A 20,701-nucleotide genomic window follows, 5' to 3' on the forward strand; every position below is an offset into this window, starting at 1 on the left:
TAAAACTATGTAGTTTGACCAACTGCATCCCTCCTGGACTATCCACATTACACAGACTTAAAACAACTAGCAGGGTTAGGGGTCTGGGCTACTTTCTTGAGATGCTTTGAGGGGGTTGACCTGGTCTGGTGCATAACAGTTTGGAGTCTCTTGGGTGGATTTTTTCTAAGTTCCAAATTGGGATTAGGGTTGTTGGACTCGAAGGCAGCGAGTGGTAGGTGCTGGTGTCTTTCATTCTGGGTGTTGAAATTGGTTGGTTTAAACAGTGTTTGGGATAGCAGTAGCTCTTTCAGTCACCAAGATATTCCTGGGGGTGGAAGTAGTGACTTTGGGGGTTTTACAAAACATGATTAAGGTCAAGCTGCTGGAATTAGCAAACCAATTGGAGCTGGAGCTGCCTCCTTCCGTGAGGAAAGGAGAGATAATTACAGTAGTAGCTCAGCATCTACATTTGCTGGAAATGCCATCAGAATCTTTAGAGATGGCTAAAATTCAATTGAAAATGAAGTAGCTTGAGTTAGAGGCAAACGTCAAGGAAAGGGAAACGGATATGAAATAGTTTGAATTACGATTAAAAGCAGAGGAAAGAGACAGAGAGAGAGAGACACACAGACACACACACAAATGGAGAAAAGGAGAGAGAGGGAGTTTGAACTTCTGAAATTGGCACTTAGACAGGAAGGTCAGCTTAAAAGGATGATGGTAAGCTTATTGAGGCAGAGTGAGGATGAGCAAACCCATAGCAGCCAAAGTCCTGGTGAGAAACTGTTTAAGTATATTCAAGCATTACCCAAATTTGATGAGAAGGATGTGGAAGATTGTTTCATCTCACTTGAAAACGAGGCTAAACAAATGCAGTTGCCAGTGACCATGTGTGTTTTGTTGATCCAAACAAAACTTGTTGACAGAGTTAATGAGGGATTCGCATCACTATCGAAGGAGGTATCTGTGGGGCGTATGAGGTGATGAAGAAAGCCATCTTAAGTGCATATGAGTTTATGCCAGAAGCCTACAGACAACATTTCAGGAATCTAAGGAGGGTCCCTGGTCAAACCTACAGACAGTTTGAAAGGATCAAACAAAGTAATTTTGATAGGTGGGTACGGGCATTAAAGATAGAGCAAACCAATGATGTTCTTAGACTACTATTTTGGAGGAGTTCAAAAATTCACTTCCTGAAGTAGTAAGAACTCGCGGAAAGGCAGAGAGTTAAAACAGCAAGATTAGCAGCTGAAATGGCTGAATCCATGAAGGATAGAAATTGGGGAAAAGAGAAAGCCTCACGTGGAAAGGGAGATGTAGATGTCAGTGAAGATCATAAGGATAACTTACCACAAGGTGAAAAGGAAACCCTTGAAGGGGAAAGACAAGTTATAAAGCTTCAGTGTTTTTACTGCAATAAAGTAGGCCACATGAAATCACAGCAGTCTAGGGTGGGTTAGGAAAAGCACTAGGAAGTCAGATGTAGGAAAACAGGACAAGCCAGTGAATTTTGTTGGAATGGCAACGGAAAACACAGGAGAGGCTAGAAAGCTGCACTAGAATGTACAAGCTGGTCGGAAATGGGTTAAGGAGCAAGTGCCAGATCTTCTTAAACATATACCTGCAAAGGAAAAGTTTACTCACACAGGCCAAAAGCAGCAGGCAAAGAGGTTACAATATTAAGAGACACAGGACCCTGTCAATCTGTAATGCTGAAAGATGAGATGGGTACCTCCGAAGGACTGTTGCCAGAAAAAGTGCTTGTAATGGGAATTCACGGTCAGACAAGAAGCACTCAATTATGTAAAGTGAGGTTAGAAAGTCTAGTGAAGAATGGAGAAGTTGTGGTAGGAATACTGGACAAACTCTCAGCTCCAGGAATACAATTTGTCCTTGCTAATGATATAGCTGGTTCACAGGTAGGATTGTTGCTTAGCCAACGGAACCTCGGGCAACTGAACTACTACAAGATACACATCCTCGTTTTTTTTCTGACTGTGTGGTAACGAGGTCACAAAATCACCAGTTGAAACAAAGATCAAAGAGTACAGATAAGAAAGCGGAAATGGAATTAGCAGAGACTATGTTTGATCAGGGTGGTGCATGAGCTACCAGTAGGGGGTCATTTAGGAGTGAGAAAAACTCAAGCTAAAATACAAAGCCATTTTTACTGGCCTGGATTGCACAAGGATATAGTTGAATTTTATTTGACATGTCATACATGTCACGTAATTGGAAAACCACAGGCAGTAATAAAACCTTTCATATCTATTCCCACATTTGAGGAACCTTTTACAAGTCTTAATTGTTTGCTTAGGACCCCTACCTAAAACAAAAACTGGGAATCAGTATTTATTAACAATCATGGATGTGTTGACTAGATTTCTGGAGGCCCTTCCATTACGCAACATCACAGCTAAAAGGATTGTAGAGGCATTGCTCAAATTTGCACCAGATATTGGACTACCCACAGAGATACAATTAGATCAAGGGTTAAACTTCACATTGAAATCATGCAAAGAAGTTATAGACAGCTGAGGATTAAAACAATTCAAATCCACTGCGTATCAACCAGAGTTATAGAGAGCGCTAGAAAGGTGGCAGCAGACATTAAAGACCACATTGAGGACTTATAATTAAGGCTAGCCAGATGATTGGGAGAAAGGACTTCCCTTTGTACCTTCAGAGATGCACCAAATTTAGTCCATTTTAATTAGTTTTGGGGCAGGAAGTGAGAGAACTGCTAAAATTGATTAAGGAGAAATTGGTAAGTCAGAATTCAGAGGCCATATTGAGGTCTGTGTGTCAAATTTTCAGGAACGATTAAATAGAGCAGGGGCGTTAGCTAGACATTTAAAAGTATCACAGCATACAATGAAACAGGAAACAGACAAGAACTCAAAAACTCGAAATTTTGCTAAGTGTTACTTCCAGTGATAGGTGAACCTTTAAAAGCAACGTTTAGTGGACTTTGTCAAGCCGAAAGGAAATGGAGTGAGGTGAACTATTTGGTAAGGGCTCCAGACAGAAAGAAATCTCGTAGAGTGTGTTATGTGAATATGCTCAAAAGATATTTTGACAGGGAAGTAAAGCCAAAGGCGACTGTGTTATCAGTTACAACACAGAGTGAAGACCCAAGTTCAGAGGATTCTGAATTGGACATTCCTCAGATTAAATTGGTCAATGAGGAAGTTGTCAAAAATTGGGATAAATTGAGTTACCTTCTAGAGAAAAATCAAAATGACCTAAAAGACTTATTACTATCACATGGAGAGATATGTGGAAATAAGCTGGCAAGTACTTACCTAATTATGCATGATGTAGATATAGAAGATGCTGTTCCAATTAAGCAACATCCTTATAGTAATAACCCTCTAAAGTTGGCACAGGTTCAAAAGGAGATTGAACACTGATGACATAGTCGAAGTGAGTTACAGCGGCAGGAGCTCACCCATAGTAATGGTGTCAAAACCAGATGGTACCCAATGGGATTATCACAAAGTTAATACATTTACAAAGACTGATGAATTTGGTTTAACCAATTGCATCCCTCCTGGAATATCTGCATAAAACAACTCACAAAGTTAGGGTCTGGGCTACTTTCTTAAGATGTTTTGATAGGTCTGACCTGGTCCAGAACAGGGGCCATACTGGACCTCGTATTGGCTAATGAGTCTGGCTAGGTGACTGACCTCTCAGTGGGAGAGCAATCGGAAACAGTGATCACCACTCCTTAAGTTTTAAGATAGCTATGAACAAGGATAAGTCAGGACCTTGCGGGAAAGTACCAAATCAGGAGAGGGCAAATTATGTCAGGCAGGAGCTGTGGAGTGTTAATTCGGAGGAGCTGTTATCAAGCAAGTCCACATTTGACAGATGGAATTGTTTAAAGCCCTGCTGGGGACAGTTCAAGATCAGCATGCTCTAGTAAGGAGGAAGGACAAAGATGGCAAGGTAAGGGATCCTTGGATAATGAGGGAGGTTGTGAATTTAAAATGAAAAAAAAGCAGCACATTTAAGGTTTAGGAAGCTAAAATCAGACCGAATCCTGTGAGGAATATAAAGATTAGGGGTTTAGATAGGGTTGACTGTGGGAACCTTTTTCCACGTATGGAGTCAGCTATTACGAAGGGGCATAACTTTAAATTAAGGGGTGGTAGGTATAGGACAGATGTTAGGGGTAGGTTCTTTACTCAGCGAGTCGTGAGTTCATGGAATGCCCTGCCAGTAGCAGTGGTGGACTCTCCCTCTTTATGGGCATTTAAGCAGGCATTGGATAGGCATATGGAGGATAGTGGGCTAGTGTAGGTTAGGTGGGCTTGGATCGGAGCAACATCGAGGGCCAAAGGGCCTGTACTGCGCTGTATTCTTCTATGTTCTAAAACAGGAAAGTACTCAAGCAGGGAATTAGGAGAGCAAGATGGGGCCATGAAATGACCTTGGCAAGTAGGTTTAAACAGAATCCCAAGGCATTCTATCCATTCATTAAAAACAAAGTGATAACTAGGGAGAAGGTAGAACCACTCAAGGATAATGGAGGGAACTTGTGCTTGGAGGGACAGGATGTGGGCAAGATCCTAACTGAGCACTTTGCATCGGTATTCACCCAGGAGCAGGATATGGAGGATAGTGAGATTTGCGTGGAGCATGCTAATACGCTCAGGCATTTTGAGATCAAGAAAGAAGTGGTGTTGGGTTTCTTGAAGAGCATTAAGGTGGATAAGTCTCAAGGATCCAAAGGTTTCTACTCCAGGTCACTGAGAGGGACAAGAGAAGAGATTTCTGGGGCTTTGGCCAAGATCTTTGTATCCTTGCTAGCCACTGGAGGTGCCCCGGTGAACTGGCGAGTAGCTAATGTTGTCCCTCTGTTCAAGAAGGGAAATAGGGATAATCCAGGAAACTTTAGACTAGTGAGTCTCAGATCAGTGATTGGGCAGCTATTGGAGAGAATTCTTAGGGATAAGATCTACGTGCATTTAGAAAAGCTTGGCCTAATTATGCACAGCTAGCATGGCTTTGTGCAGGACAGGTCATGTCTTACTTATTTTATTGAATTTTTTGAGGTGATAATGAAGGTGATGGCTGAGGGTAGAACAGTGGATGTTGTTTATATAGGTTTTCATAAGACATTCAACAAGTTTCTCATGGTAGCTTATCCAGAAGATTAGGATGCATGGGATCCACAGTGACTTGGCCATGTGGATTCAGAATTAGCTTGCCATAGAAGATAGAGGGTAGTGGTGGAAGGCTGTTTTTCAGGCTGAAGGTCTGCGACTAGTGGTGTTCTGCAGGGATCCATACTGTTTGTTGCCATATTACCTTTGCTGTTTGTTGGGTGAAAAGGTACGCAGATTAGCAAGTTTGCAGACAATACAAAGATTGGTGGAGTTGTGGATAGCGTAGAAGGTCGTCAAAGGATACAGCAGGACAGATCAGTTGCAGATATGAGCAGAGAAGTGGCAAGTGAAGTTTAATCTGGGTAAGTGTGAGGTGCTGCACTTTGGGAGATCAAATGTTATGGAAAAGTATACAGTTAATGGCAGAATTCTGAACAGCATTGATGTACATAAGGATCTTGGGTTCAAGTCCATAGCTCCCTGAAAGTGGCCACACAAGCAGATCGCCTTTATTGTTTGAGGAGTTGAGTACGAGAGTGTCATGTTGCAGCTTTATAAGACTTTGGTTAGGCCACACTTAAAGAGTATTGGTTCAAAGGCTGCCATAGTACAGGAAGGATATGGAGGCTTGAGAGAGCGCAGAAGAGGTTTACCCCCAGGATGCTGCCTGGTTTAGGGGGTATGATCTATGAAAGAAAGGCTAGAAAAACTCCAGTTGTTTTCTCTTGAGTGGTGGAGGCTAAGGGGCAACTTGATAAATGTCTATAAAATTATGAGATACATAGATAGGGTTGACAGTCAGAACTTTTTTTCCCCCCCCAGAGTTGAAATGTCTAAAATTAGGGGGCATGCATTTATTTTGGCTGGGGGGGGTTCAAAGGAGATAAGAGGGACAGGCCTTTTACACAGTGTGGTAGGAGTCTGGAATGCACTGCCAGGGTGGTGGTGGGAGGCAGATACAATAAGGGCATTTAAGGGATTTTTACAAAAACACATGAAAATGCAGGGATATGGACCAAGAGCGTGCAGAAGGGATTAGTTTCATTTGGCACCATGTTGAAGGGCCCATTCCTGCGCTGTACAGTTCGATAAATGATTTTTTTTTAAACTGAATAACAGCATCTGGAGATGGTGTTTTTGAGAAGGATGAAGGACACGGAGCGTCAGGGCAAAGAGAGATCACATCACATCACTGGTTATACCAGGAGGGGGTCACAGTGCTGGTAGCGGTGGTTTGGGTGGGGTGTGAATTTCAGTTTCTTCAAAATACCAAGAGGAATGAATGATAGTAATCTTAAAAAACACTTTTTTTAAAAAAATTACTTATAGTGCAGAAACAGGCCCTTCGGCCCAACAAGTCCACACTGACCCGCCAAAGCACAACCCACCCAGACCCATTCCCCTACACCTAACACGACGTGCAATTTAGCATGGCCAATTCACCTAACCTGCACATTTTTGGATGGTGGGAGGAAACCGGATCACCCGGAGGAAACCCACGCAGACACGGGGAGAATATGCAAACTCCACACAGAGTCGCCGAGATAGGAATTGAACCCAGGTCTCTGGCGCTGTGAGGCAGCAATGCTAACCACTGTGCCACCGTGCCGCCCACCAAATGATATCAGAAAGGAAAGAACAGTCACTGCAGATTAATTAACAGCCATAGTGGATAAATCCAAATGAACGGGCCCAATAAACTGGTTTTAGTTTTTGTGTTCAATGATTTAAAATGTGACCTGAATTAGTCAAGAGGAGCAAACAGAATTCTGAGACTATCACTATAGCAGTGTCACCTCGTATACAAACTTGCCCAAGCACATTCAATGCTGCACCCTCCTCCCGGGAAGAGCTGGAAGCAACAGCACTGGCTGGATATGGAGAAACAAGAGTCATGCTTAGTCTTACCTCTTCAAACACACGATGCAGTGATGGTTCCTCCCCAATTTTCTCCATTTCAGTGCACTGCAAGTCAAAGTAGGAAACATAATTGACAGGTCAGGAACAGTTATGACAGATGCATATTAACCTATGAAATACTGAAGTTCATCTTAGTGAAGAGAATTGTCAAGACTCCGAATGGTTAGGGTCACACTGTCTGTCAGCAGCCAGGGAAAACTGATGGAAAGCAGCACTAGACTGACAGAATAGCTAGAATATCAAACTCAAACTAATCAAGGGGTTTGGGATTGTTTACATATAAAATAACAGCTGTTTGGGAGTGAATTACATACTGGAATCTAATCGAGGGACTTATATACAGAATAACAGATACTGAGAAGTTAGTTATACTGGAATCTAATTGAGGGGCTTATAACAGATACCCAGGAACGAAAAGACTGGAATCTACTTGGGAGGGTGAAATTTCTGGATGGTTTATACATAGAATATCAGATACTGGGAGTGAGTTAATACTGTGCACATCAGTACAAGAGCTGAATTATAAGACTGGCACTTACCTCATTTTCTTTCATCTCCTGATAGCTCTGTAACAAAAAGATACAGAGGAAGTGAGGGTGGGACCGTAACATGAGGAGCACATGATACAGAGAAAGAGAGAGAGAAGGGGACTTCAGAGTGGCAGGGCCTTAGAAAGAAATTGAAAATAAAATCCAGCACGAGATGCATACTTTTTAAATCGGAGGAAAAGGACACAACCTCTGATACCTACATGTAACCTGGCTCTGACATTTCAATTCTGATCAACTATTTCATGGCTGTGTCCGTAATGCCAAAGTAAAAGTGCGGTTGAAGGTGGAGAGCTACAGTGTGGGCTCGGAGTATCCACAGCCAAATTGCCCTGTACAGGTCCAACACAAGGAGTGTCGGTCCTTGCCTCAGTAAGATGCTGGCTCCTGGCATGTACAGGTTAACAGGTTCTAGCTCCTCTCTACTAACAGTACCAGCCTCCAACTCTGTTGTGACAGACACCGGTGCATACATCCCAGTTGTAAATTACCATGTGTCCATCCCAGACTCCGACCTGTCCCCACAATGCCTTGACGTGAAGTGCATTACCACCCACCCCACCATGCCACGAGCCCGCCGAATCCGCAGCACGATCACCACACCCCTTTCCTCCCCACTCCGGTGCCTCAGTGTGCAATCATTCATAACACCAGTACGACGGCAGCTACCTGTAGTACTTTGCCATGTACAATGGTCCCGATGGTTCCTGCACACAAGCGAGGTGTTAGGCCTTTAAACAGACCCCACTTTCCATCAATGCTCACAATGTGCTTGGCTGCAAGACAAATGCAGAAAGTATCAAATCCATCAAGTTTGATCTTCTCAAATATAGGAACAGTGAAATGAAAAAAAAACTGGAAAAACACTGTAGTGTCCTACATCCAACCAGCATTATCGATGACCTTCCCTCTTAATATCTAGGCTTGGGTTGATAGATGGCAAGTAACATTTGTGTCATACAGGTAATAGTCAATGACCATCTCCAATGATAAATATACATATTGGCCCTTGACATTCAATAGTACTAACACATCCAGGACAAAGCCACTCATCTGCACTGGTACTCTACATAGTACCTTCAATTAGATTAGATTGGAGAAATTTGGGGGGAGTGGGGGGTGGTGGTGGTGGTGAGACTGTTTGAGGGTTACTCCACATCTGACTCATTTAAAAGCTAGTTTATCAGAGTTCATAACCGGCATATTCCTGAGGATGAAAGGTAAAGATGGCAAGATTTTTGAACTTGGATGACAAGAGAGGTTGAAATGTTAGTCATTAAAAAAAGGAAGCATTTGTAAGGTTTAGAAAATTGAAAAGGCCTTTGAACAGTACAAAGGAAGCAGAAAAGAACTTCAGCAAGAAATGATGAGGGCTAGGAGGGGCCATGAAATGTGCTTAGCACGTAGAATTAAGGAGAATACCAAGGCATTTTATATGTTTTCAGAAGCAAGAGGGCAGCTAGGGAAAGGAGGAAACTTACGCAAGGAGCCAGAGGAAATGAGTGCACTCATTCATGGATATGTTGCATTGGTATTCACCAAGGAGAAGGACACAGATGGTGTTAAATTAGAAATGGGTATGCTGTTATTCTGGGGCACTTTGACATTAAGGAGGACATGATGTTGGTGTCTTCAAAAACATTAAGGTAGATAAGTTTCCAGGGCCTGATAGGATCTGAGGGAGGCAAGGTAGGAGATTGCTGAGGCCTTGACAGAGATCTTTGTATCCTTTTTAGCCAGAGGCAATATTGCAGAAGACTGGAGAATTGTCGATGTTGTTCTTTTGTTTAAGAAAGGCAACAGGGATAATGCAGGAAATTATAGGCCAGTGTCAGGGAAGTTATTGGAAAAGATTCATAGGGACAGCGTTTACTTGCATTTTGAGAAGAATGGACTTATTAGGGACAAAAAGTGTGGCACTGGAAAAGCACAGCAGCTCAGGCAGCATCAGAGGAGGATGACATTCGACATTTTGAGCATAAGCTCTTCATCAGTCCTCACTTCCTCCTTATTAGAGACAGACAGCATGGTTTTGTGTGGGGTAGGCCCTGTATCACAAACTTGACTGGGTTTTTTGAGGAAGTGACAAAAATATTTCATGAGTGGAGGGCAGTGAATGTTGCACTTGTCTAAAGCAGAAAGATATTCTGGTCTTGAAGAGCGAAATTGCAAGAAAATCCCTGGTGTGTTGGCAAATTGGACATAAAATTGGCTTGCTCACAGAAGACAGAGGGTAGTTGGGGATGGGTGTTTTTTCTGACTTGAGGTCTATGACCATGATATCCCGCAAGGGTCAGTGCTGGGACCTCTGTTGTTTGCAGTGCATATAAATGATTTGGATGAAAATGTAGATGACCTGATTAGTAATTTTACAGATGACAAGGAAATCGGTGGAGTTGAGGATAGTGAGGCAGGTTATCAAAGGATACAACAGGATATAAACCAGGATAGAGTCAGGGTTGTACAGCATGGAAACAGATCACTTGGTTCAACACATCTGCCACAAACAAATGCCCTAAACTGATCTAGTCCCATTTGACAGCATTTGGCCTATATCGCTCTAAAGCCTTCCTATTCACATGCATCCAGATGGCTTTTAAATGTTGTAACTGTATTTGCCACCACCACCTCCTCTGGCAGCCTGTCCCATACACACACCCACCCTCTGCCTAAGTTGGAAAGATGGGCGGACAAATGGCGGATGGAGTTTAATCTGGACAAATGTGAGGTCATACATTTTGGTCAAATGCAAAAAGTAATGTACAGGAAATAGCAAGACCCTGAGGAGCATTGATATACAAATGAATGTTCAGATACAAGTTCAGAGTTCCCCAAATGTGGCGATGCAAATGGTAAAGACAGCATACAGCATGCTGGTCTTCATCGTTCGGGAAACTGAGTATAAAAGTTGATAAGTGACATTGCAGCTGTATAAACCTTTATTTAGGCCACATTTAGACTATTATGTGCAGTTCTGATCACATTGTGTCAGCTGGTGGCTTTGGAGAGGGTGCAAAAGAGCTTTATCAGGCTGTTGCCAAGATTAGAATGTATTAGCTACAAGGAGAGGTTAGACAAACTTGGACTATATTCGCGAGAGTTGGAGGCTAAGGGGCAACCTGATAGAAATATATAAAATTATGAGAGATGTGGATAGATGGATAGACAGTGTCTTTGTCACAGGGTGAAAATATCAAATATAGACTTAAGGTGAGATGGGGAAAGGTTTAAAGGAAATGTGCGAGGAATGTGTTTTGTTTTACACAGCGTGTGGTAAGTGCCAAGAACAAGCTGACAGGAGAGGTGGTAGAAGCAGATAGGATAGCAAGGTTTAAGAAGCAGAGAGATGAACAGTCAGATGGGATTAGTGTAGAATGGTCGACAGACATGGGGAGCTGAAGGGCCACTTCATGTGCTGTACTGTTCAATGTTGTGTGTTCAACATTCCCTCCCTTCACCACTGACAAACAGTGGCAACAGTGACTTAGGTACAGAGTAAGGATTTCTCCACTCTTTTAAACTGAAAGGAGAGCTTCCTCAACAATGTCCCCGTCGAACACTACCCAGAACAGGAACAAGTGTTAGATTAAAGCTCCCTATCTCTCTCAAACTGAAAAAGTAATGCCTGCTATACTTTTTTTTAAACCTGGAGGCAAAGCTCCCTCAACACTGTCCCAAACACTGCCAAGACCAAGGACATTATGAAGTTAGATACAGAGTAATGTTCCCGTTGCCCTGCGCCTATCAAACACTCCAAAGCAGTACTACAGTATAATATGAACAGCAGTGACTCTGTGGTGAAGAATGTGTTTGCTGAGTGCGTGTGGGCACTTGATGGACAGCAATCTCAGGAACGAACATTGACCTGCATCACTTCAGTACGCACCATATGTGAAGAGTCCGGGCAGCTGGAGAACTGGTCGTCTGAAGATGTTCCGACCCATCACTGGTGCAATGGGTTCATGGCCAACCTAGAGTAAGCAGATAAATAATTTCAGCAACTTGGATTACAAAATCAATTTGAAGGGAGGACATCAAATCGAAGGCAGCTATCCTGACAAGCAGCCCACCCTCCGAGTGGCACAGCCTACTCTGTGACAGATTTCAAAAGGGTGTTGAGTTTCTCTTCACCTTACACCCAATACTAATCCCTCAATGAGAATCTACGGGAATAAAAACAAAAGCAAAATACTGCAGGTGATGAAAATCTGAAAGAGTGCTGGAACTCCTTAGCAGTTCGGCCAGTATCACTAGAGGAGAGAAGAAGCAGACATTTCATATCAACAACTCTTCTTCAGAACTGGGGAAATCTGGAAGGGTAGGCTAGTGATAGGGCAGGAGATGGGAGACGCTGAATGATCAAAGAGTTGGCGGGAAGAACTGATGGAAGTGGGAATAGGACAAAACAACAATAGGTACAGAGGAGGTGTGGATGGCATAAAACTAAACCCCTGGATGAACTGGTCATTGTAACATTGCTTTTTGGGGGATCTCGCTGTGTAGAAATGGGTCACCCTGTTTTCTAAATTTGAAAGTATTGGAACTTGGCTGTGAAGTGCTTTGCAATCCTAGAGATTACAAAAGGCACAAGGGAAAGCCAGCCTCTATCTTTCAGAGTTGTGGAACTGCTAATTGCAGAGTGGGTGCTGGGCCAGGTTTGTGACTACTGCTATCAAACTGAGAGAGACACTCTGACAAACACACAGTGCCTTAAAATAGCCCAGTCACAATGTGCAAGACACATTTATTTTCTTCCCCATAATTAGTTTGTGCAGTGCTTTTAACCAAGTGCAGGTCCCACCCGGGGCCAAGCATTGCTTCTAGCATTGGGTCTGGCTCCTACTGGACCTCTAATTACAGCCTGCTCATTGTATCCCTTTAACCTCACTGCTCGTTCCTAGAATCCAGTGCAAACAGTTACCACCTGCAGGTCAGTGACTGGATATTATCCAGAATCAGCACCTTCTGTCTCTCTCTCTCTCTCTCTCTCTCTGTGTGTGCCAAATGGCCCATTCTGATTTCTGGACATATTGCCAGCATGGAGTTGGGCAGACAGCACCACCTTCACTGAACAGGAGGGGGTGTCGCACATCAGCCCCAAATGTATTGTGCTGGTAGACAGTCACTCGACAGTGATTGGCCACGGATGGGTTTGCATGCCCCTGTCACTTTAATGCCAAGACCCACTGTGGTGCCCCTCTGACCAACTGAGAGCCAGTAACTTGGCACCAGGTCCTCACTGGCACAGCCAGAAGCTGAGCTGGTAATGGAAAGCTACACTCCACTACTACCTGCCAATAAGAATTTGTCAATCAAAACAGACAAACACCGAAGATAATAAAATGTTTGTTAGATAAGGCTATTGAGGGTTAAGGTAATAAATATCAGAGCAGGATTGAGAGAGAGAGAGAATGCCCTCCACCTATTCCTAGATTTCTCTGGGTGCAACTTTCAGGGAAACCGAATAATGCACAAACTTTTTGCATGACCTTGCATGAATTAATCTTAACTCATAACCAGGTTAATGGTTTCAATGTAGTAACTGAAGAAGGACTAAGTGAAAATAACTGAATGAAATTATTAAATATCTGCCTCTAAGTTCTTAATGCCTGCTGAAATGGTCATGGCATTTGCAGAAGTTAGAGCAGACAGAAATCATAGTATAAAGTTGTGCAAGATTACTTGCATCCAACCAATAACAGGCAAGGTTTTGCCCATTTTCCGAAAGCATTAATGAAGAGGTGGGTTCAAAGCGCCTGGGTGAAATTCCCTTTGCCCTTGCTGCCACCAACACTGAATGCCAGCCTCTGGTGTAGTCACAGTTGGGATCTTGATCGAGAGTCATAAGCAGCACTCAGGTATGGAGGAGAAAATGGAAAAACCGCTGATGCAACCCAATGCCGTATTTTGTACACAACGTAAATTACGAGTTGGGTTATATAATTTTTGGCTTCTGGGTTTGCTTATGTGAATCATCTTATTTGAAAAGAAATCCAAATCATAGCTTAGCCGGTACAAAACGGTCTAACAGTGTGATATTTTACAACCCGTGACAAGATGCGAGGCCGTCTTAGGAGTAATTTAACAAGCTTAGCTACTTCACCAAAAGCACAAGTCCAAAGCTACGGGAAAAGACTCTGTTGGGGAAGTGACTGTGGTTGAAATTCTGACAAGAGCACTCTGACGTTCTTTGCAGACAGGGGCAAAAGCACTCTTTCACCTCGTTGTTAGGTCTCTTTTCATTGCCCATCAGCTCATTTTTACTTTACAAGGTAATGAAAATCGCTATACTGAGAAAAGGATCCAACTTTCTAACTATAGTAGAGCCAAGCCTGGTGTGGCTCTGTGGACACATTTACTTGCATCAACATTTTCTTAAATTACACTTGAGCCTCTTGTGGTTTCACCCCTAGCATTAAATAAATCCTCAATGGTGACATGGGGAGGTACTATACTGAGGACATTCATTCCTCCACTGAAGAATGGAGGAAAGGGCACAGATTATACATTGAGAGGGATGACTCCTGCAGAGATGGCAGTTACAGAAGTCTGAGAACAGGTCAAATTGATGTGATGGTCTGCTATAAAGAAACAGGAGAGAAACTAAAGGACAGCTAGCCCCAAAATCACTCTTAAAGTGAAAGACTTAATAGACAAAGGAGGGTGTAAAAAGGGTGGTGGTGTACCACTATTAAGGAGTCAACTACTGGAATAAGGAGAGATGATATCCTGGAAGGGTCCTCAAACAAGGCTTTGTGGATAGAACATAGGAATGTTTCAGGGGCAGCTACATTACTGGGAGTGTATTACAGGCCAAGGAAGCAGGAAATAGAGGAGCAAATGTGTACAGTTCACGGAGGTAAGAGTAATAATTTGGTAATTAAAGTAGGAGATTCCATCTTTCGCAACATAAATTAGGATAGTCATAGTGTTAAGAGTTTAGAGAGAGTGGATTTCTTGTAATGTATCCAGGGGAGGTTTTCTTGTATTAATATGTAGAATGCCTAATAAGGGATGGTGCAGTGCTGGATCTGCTTCTGGGGAAAGAAACCAACCAAGTGTTCGATGTGGCGGCGGGGAAACATTTAGACGATAGTGATCACAACATGGTACAGTTCAAATTTGTTATACACAAGGAAAAGGAAGGCCTGTAAAGAACAGCTTTGGACTGGGGGAAGACAGATTTTTATTAAAATAAAGCAGGATCTGGCCACAGTAGACTGGGAACAGCTCGTTGTGAGGGTAAGTCTACGGTGGAGCAATGGTGTGGGCGGGAGGGGGCCATTCAAACACAACCTGGTGAAAGTACAGGCCCAACATGTACCCTCTATTGGGAAATGTAGAAGCAATAATTTCAAATAATCCTGGATGTCTGGGACAATTCATGGCTGGATAAGGAAGAGAACTAGGGCTTTTAGCAAGTTTAAAGGGTGCAATTCAGCTGCAGCTTTTGAGGAATACAGGAACTACAGGTGGGAACTTAAGAAAGCAATTAGAAGAGCAAAATATGGGCATGAAAAAGGATTTGGGAACAATATTTGGGATGATAGCAATGGAAGACAGAGACCAAACATATTCTGATAGAACAGGAAACATTCACTACATTTGTCTAAACACTGCCTGCAACTAATTTTAGACACAGCCATACCTACAATCATCCTTTTTTAAAATCCTTTCATCCAAAGCAAAGAAGCTGTCTTTTTGCCTGTACTTGGAACAGTCCTGCTAAAATGAATATTTAGAACCAAATTCCTTGGGATGCGCAGCCATCAAAAACTAAACTTCAGAGGCACCATGAGATGGGGGAAGGGCCAGGGATCACATGATACCACGGAAGGGAGGGAAGAAATACAGGGCTTGATATAAACCAGGACAACACAGAGTAGCAACACAGAGGAGAACATGAGGAGGATGAGGATGAGCAGATTCTTAGTGATGGTTCTACCTGCAGTCATCTGGTTATGCCTGTGCCCCACAGCTGAACAGCGTCCTGGTGCAACCCGACAGCGGCGAGGCCTCTTTGACATGGCCATGACTCTGTGGTGTTACCGCTCCAAGCTGGGAATCTCCCTCCTCAAGCTACACAACTATGGCTGCTATTGTGGGACAGGCGGCTCGAGTAGGCCTGTCGATCAGGTGGACCAGTGCTGTTTCCTCCATGATTGCTGCTACTACCACACTAGAGTGATATTGGGCTGTCACAGCCAGGTCAAGTGGAGCACGTACAACTTCACATGCAAGAAGGCACAGACAGAGTGCAAGGGCCAGACTGTGTGCACCAGGATGTCATGTGAATGTGACAGGGCCTTTGCAGAGTGTTTGTCCCGGGCAAAACCCAGCGACATGCATTACTTCTACAAGACGCGATTCTGCAAGGAGAACAAATCCGTCTGCCCAGCCACCTTCCCCAACTCCTCCACCATCATGGACTGGATCAAACAAGGCAGTTAAATGCAGGCCATCTCTGTCACAAGGAAGAAATGGCAATCTCCCGCCTAATCTGGCTTTTTTCTGGCCATGTTGTGCAATTGGAAATCCACCTGCCTCATATGAACCCAGAGAGGACAGCTGCATCTGCCACAGGCAGGAGACAACTTTGGCAGGGGATTGAGTGCACAGTTACACCATCCAAACTGACATTCATGACTTTGAAACAGAAACTGCCATTCGCTTGAAGGTACTGTTTTAAACTAAGTATGGGTTACACTCAAATGTTATTATATCACTGTACCATTTTCAGCTTCTTCTAAATAAAAGTTACTTGAATGTGTTAAGTGTACCAGTATCGTCCAGCTGGTTCAGGTCATCAGCTCTGCTTAATGTCACGGACTCATACACAGCAGGTCACTTAGTCTGACTGCTCCTCTCAAGCTCTTTTACAGGTTTCTACAAAACCCTCCTTCATTCTTCCAAATTCCAGTGAAAATACTCGTTAATGATTCTGTCTCTCTTCATACATTGATTCCTGAGATGGCCGGACTGGACTGGTAAATCTTTGTTGCACAGTCTTCCTCAGAGCACAAAATTACACACTATACTCCAGATATGGTCCCACCAAGTACAATTGTATTTGAATCATCTTGCTATGAAAGCCAACATTCGATTTGCTTTCTTTAGCACCTGCTGCATCTGCATGTTTACTTTTAGGACACCCAGGGCTCATTGCACCTTCCTCTTTCCCAATATATTGCTATTCCAATAATAATCTGCCTTCCTGTTTCAGCTACCAAAGTGGACATCCACACATTTATGTACGTATTTCATCTGCAATGCAATTGCCCACATATCCAAATTATACTGAATCATTTTCCCATTTCCCTCAGAGTTCACCCTCCCACCCAGTTTTGGTTTATATGCAAACATTAATTACATGTAGTTTGCTCACCTATTTATCACTAACACTTATTGTGAATCGTTGATCCCTGATGTACCCTAATCGTCACTAGCTGCCATTCAGAAATTGTTCTGTTTATTCCTACTTTGCTTCATGTCTGCCAACCAGTTCTCTATCCAGGTCACTAACCCCAATCCCATTCGGTTTGATTTTACATGCTAATCTCTTATGTGGATGCTTATCAAAAGCCTTCTGAGTGCCAGAAATATCAAACAGAACAAAAGAGACATTCACGAGGCTTTTCAATAAACTCAAAAATAACATGATTATAGGAGACAATCATACTCTTCAAATAACACAGATGATCAAAAATTTCAGTCCCACTACATCCCCTTAATAATCCAAGATGGAGGACGGGGAAAATTTCTGGCTGCAACAGGCTACTCCTTTTTTTTGAGATATTTGGAGGTGATTTCCTCGAATTCGAGGAGCAGCAATTACTGTTTTATATGCTGTCGCATTGTTTTGGAACTTTTGGAGAAAAAAAAAGTCAAAACAATAGCACAGTTAAAAGGGAGAGGAACAGACAACGCAGTGCAGGAGCGCGCGAGCGAGAGAGAGAGAGAGCGCGCGAGCGAGAGAGCGCGCGCGAGCGAGAGAGAGAGAGAGAGCGCGCGCGAGCGAGAGAGAGAGAGAGAGCGCGCGCGAGCGAGAGAGAGAGAGAGAGCGCGCGAGCGAGAGAGAGAGAGAGAGAGCGCGCGAGCGAGAGAGAGAGAGAGAGCGCGCGAGCGAGAGAGAGAGCGCGTGAGCGAGAGAGAGAGAGCGCGTGAGCGAGAGAGAGAGAGCGCGCGAGCGAGAGAGAGAGAGCGCGCGAGCGAGAGAGAGAGAGCGCGCGAGCGAGAGAGAGAGAGCGCGCGAGCGAGAGAGAGAGAGCGCGCGAGCGAGAGAGAGAGAGCGCGCGAGCGAGAGAGAGAGAGCGCGCGAGCGAGAGAGAGAGAGCGCGCGAGCGAGAGAGAGAGAGCGCGCGAGCGAGAGAGAGAGAGCGCGCGAGCGAGAGAGAGAGAGCGCGCGAGCGAGAGAGAGAGAGCGCGCGAGCGAGAGAGAGAGAGCGCGCGAGCGAGAGAGAGAGAGCGCGCGAGCGAGAGAGAGAGAGCGCGCGAGCGAGAGAGAGAGAGCGCGCGAGCGAGAGAGAGAGAGCGCGCGAGCGAGAGAGAGAGAGAGCGCGCGAGCGAGAGAGAGAGAGAGAGCGCGCGAGCGAGAGAGAGAGAGCGCGCGAGCGAGAGAGAGAGAGAGAGCGCGCGAGCGAGAGAGAGAGAGCGCGCGAGCGAGAGAGAGAGAGCGCGCGAGCGAGAGAGAGAGAGCGCGCGAGCGAGAGAGAGAGAGCGCGCGAGCGAGAGAGAGAGAGCGCGCGAGCGAGAGAGAGAGAGCGCGCGAGCGAGAGAGAGAGAGCGCGCGAGCGAGAGAGAGAGAGAGCGCGCGAGCGAGAGAGAGAGAGAGCGCGCGCGAGCGAGAGAGAGAGAGAGAGCGCGCGAGCGAGAGAGAGAGAGAGAGCGCGCGAGCGAGAGAGAGAGAGAGCGCGCGAGCGAGAGAGAGAGCGCGCGCGAGCGAGAGAGAGAGAGAGAGCGCGCGAGCGAGAGAGAGAGAGAGAGCGCGCGAGCGAGAGAGAGAGAGAGAGCGCGCGAGCGAGAGAGAGAGAGAGCGCGCGAGCGAGCGAGAGAGAGCGCGCGAGCGAGAGAGAGCGCGCGCGAGCGAGCGAGAGAGCGCGCGCGAGCGAGCGAGAGAGCGCGCGCGAGCGAGCGAGAGCGCGCGCGAGCGAGAGAGAGAGCGCGCGCGAGCGAGAGAGAGAGCGCGCGCGAGCGAGAGAGAGAGCGCGCGCGAGCGAGAGAGAGAGCGCGCGCGAGCGAGAGAGAGAGCGCGCGCGAGCGAGAGAGAGAGCGCGCGCGAGCGAGAGAGAGAGCGCGCGCGAGCGAGAGAGAGAGCGCGCGCGAGCGAGAGAGAGAGAGAGAGCGCGCGAGCGAGAGAGAGAGAGAGAGCGCGCGAGCGAGAGAGAGAGAGAGAGCGCGCGAGCGAGAGAGAGAGAGCGCGCGAGCGAGAGAGAGAGAGCGCGCGAGCGAGAGAGAGAGAGCGCGCGAGCGAGAGAGAGAGAGCGCGCGAGCGAGAGAGAGAGAGCGCGCGAGCGAGAGAGAGAGAGCGCGCGAGCGAGAGAGAGAGAGCGCGCGAGCGAGAGAGAGAGAGCGCGCGAGCGAGAGAGAGAGAGCGCGCGAGCGAGAGAGAGAGAGCGCGCGAGCGAGAGAGAGAGAGAGCGCGCGAGCGAGAGAGAGAGAGCGCGCGAGCGAGAGAGAGAGAGCGCGCGAGCGAGAGAGAGAGAGCGCGCGAGCGAGAGAGAGAGAGCGCGCGAGCGAGAGAGAGAGAGAGCGCGCGAGCGAGAGAGAGAGAGCGCGCGAGCGAGAGAGAGAGAGCGCGCGAGCGAGAGAGAGAGAGCGCGCGAGCGAGAGAGAGAGAGCGCGCGAGCGAGAGAGAGAGAGCGCGCGAGCGAGAGAGAGAGAGAGCGCGCGAGCGAGAGAGAGAGAGAGAGCGCGCGCGAGCGAGAGAGAGAGAGAGAGCGCGCGAGCGAGAGAGAGAGAGAGAGCGCGCGAGCGAGAGAGAGAGAGAGCGCGCGAGCGAGAGAGAGAGAGCGCGCGAGCGAGAGAGAGAGAGAGAGCGAGAGAGAGCGCGCGAGCGAGAGAGAGCGCGCGAGCGAGAGAGAGCGCGCGAGCGAGAGAGAGCGCGCGAGCGAGAGAGAGTGCGCGCGAGCGAGCGAGAGAGCGCGCGCGAGCGAGCGAGAGAGCGCGCGCGAGCGAGAGAGAGAGCGCGCGCGAGCGAGCGAGAGAGCGCGCGCGAGCGAGAGAGAGAGCGCGCGCGAGCGAGAGAGAGAGCGCGCGCGAGCGAGAGAGAGAGCGCGCGCGAGCGAGAGAGAGAGAGAGAGCGCGCGAGCGAGAGAGAGAGAGAGAGCGCGCGAGCGAGAGAGAGAGAGAGAGCGCGCGAGCGAGAGAGAGAGAGAGAGCGCGCGAGCGAGAGAGAGAGAGCGCGCGCGCGAGAGCGCGCGAGCGAGAGAGAGCGCGCGAGCGAGAGAGAGAGAGCGCGCGAGAGAGAGAGCGCGCGAGAGAGAGAGAGAGAGAGAGAGAGCGCGCGAGCGAGAGAGAGCGCGCGAGCGAGAGAGAGAGAGCGCGCGAGAGAGAGAGCGCGCGAGAGAGAGAGAGAGAGAGAGAGAGCGCGCGAGCGAGAGAGAGAGAGAGCGCGCGAGCGAGAGAGAGAGAGAGCGCGCGAGCGAGAGAGAGAGAGAGCGCGCGAGCGAGAGAGAGAGAGAGCGCGCGAGCGAGAGAGAGAGAGAGAGCGCGCGAGCGAGAGAGAGAGAGAGAGCGCGCGAGCGAGAGAGAGAGAGCGCGCGAGCGAGAGAGAGAGAGAGAGCGCGCGAGCGAGAGAGAGAGAGAGCGCGCGAGCGAGAGAGAGAGAGAGAGCGCGCGAGCGAGAGAGAGAGAGAGAGCGCGCGAGCGAGAGAGAGAGAGAGAGCGCGCGAGCGAGAGAGAGAGAGAGAGCGCGCGAGCGAGAGAGAGAGAGAGAGCGCGCGAGCGAGAGAGAGAGAGAGAGCGCGCGAGCGAGAGAGAGAGAGAGAGCGCGCGAGCGAGAGAGAGAGAGAGAGCGCGCGAGCGAGAGAGAGAGAGAGAGCGCGCGAGCGAGAGAGAGAGAGAGAGCGCGCGAGCGAGAGAGAGAGAGAGAGCGCGCGAGCGAGAGAGAGAGAGAGAGCGCGCGAGCGAGAGAGA

At 46.9% G+C, this 20,701-nt stretch overlaps 2 protein-coding genes across 2 annotated transcripts in view; one reads left to right on the plus strand and one right to left on the minus strand.

The window, feature by feature from the left end:
• The window catches only part of mtch2 (mitochondrial carrier homolog 2), a 33,352-nt gene extending 21,779 nt beyond the window's left edge, over positions 1-11,573 (minus strand). The window contains exons 1-4 of the mRNA XM_043706299.2: positions 11,454-11,573; positions 8,237-8,343; positions 7,559-7,585; positions 7,008-7,064 (exon numbers count right to left, since the gene is read on the minus strand). Coding sequence (XP_043562234.1) covers positions 7,008-7,064; positions 7,559-7,585; positions 8,237-8,343; positions 11,454-11,511 — 249 coding nt within the window. The 5' untranslated portion in view covers positions 11,512-11,573. The remainder of the gene's footprint in view (positions 1-7,007; positions 7,065-7,558; positions 7,586-8,236; positions 8,344-11,453) is intronic.
• Positions 11,574-15,502: 3,929 nt separating this feature from the next.
• LOC122558063 (acidic phospholipase A2-like) lies at positions 15,503-16,018 on the plus strand. The gene has a single exon (XM_043706387.2). The coding sequence runs from the start codon at positions 15,503-15,505 to the stop codon at positions 16,016-16,018; it is 516 nt and encodes a 171-aa protein (XP_043562322.2).
• The last annotated feature ends 4,683 nt before the right edge of the window (positions 16,019-20,701 follow it).

This window comes from Chiloscyllium plagiosum, unplaced genomic scaffold (genome assembly GCF_037043375.1).
Source record: "Chiloscyllium plagiosum isolate Xiang-an unplaced genomic scaffold, Cpla_swu_hap1 HiC_scaffold_18, whole genome shotgun sequence".
Taxonomy (NCBI): Eukaryota; Metazoa; Chordata; class Chondrichthyes; order Orectolobiformes; family Hemiscylliidae; genus Chiloscyllium; species Chiloscyllium plagiosum.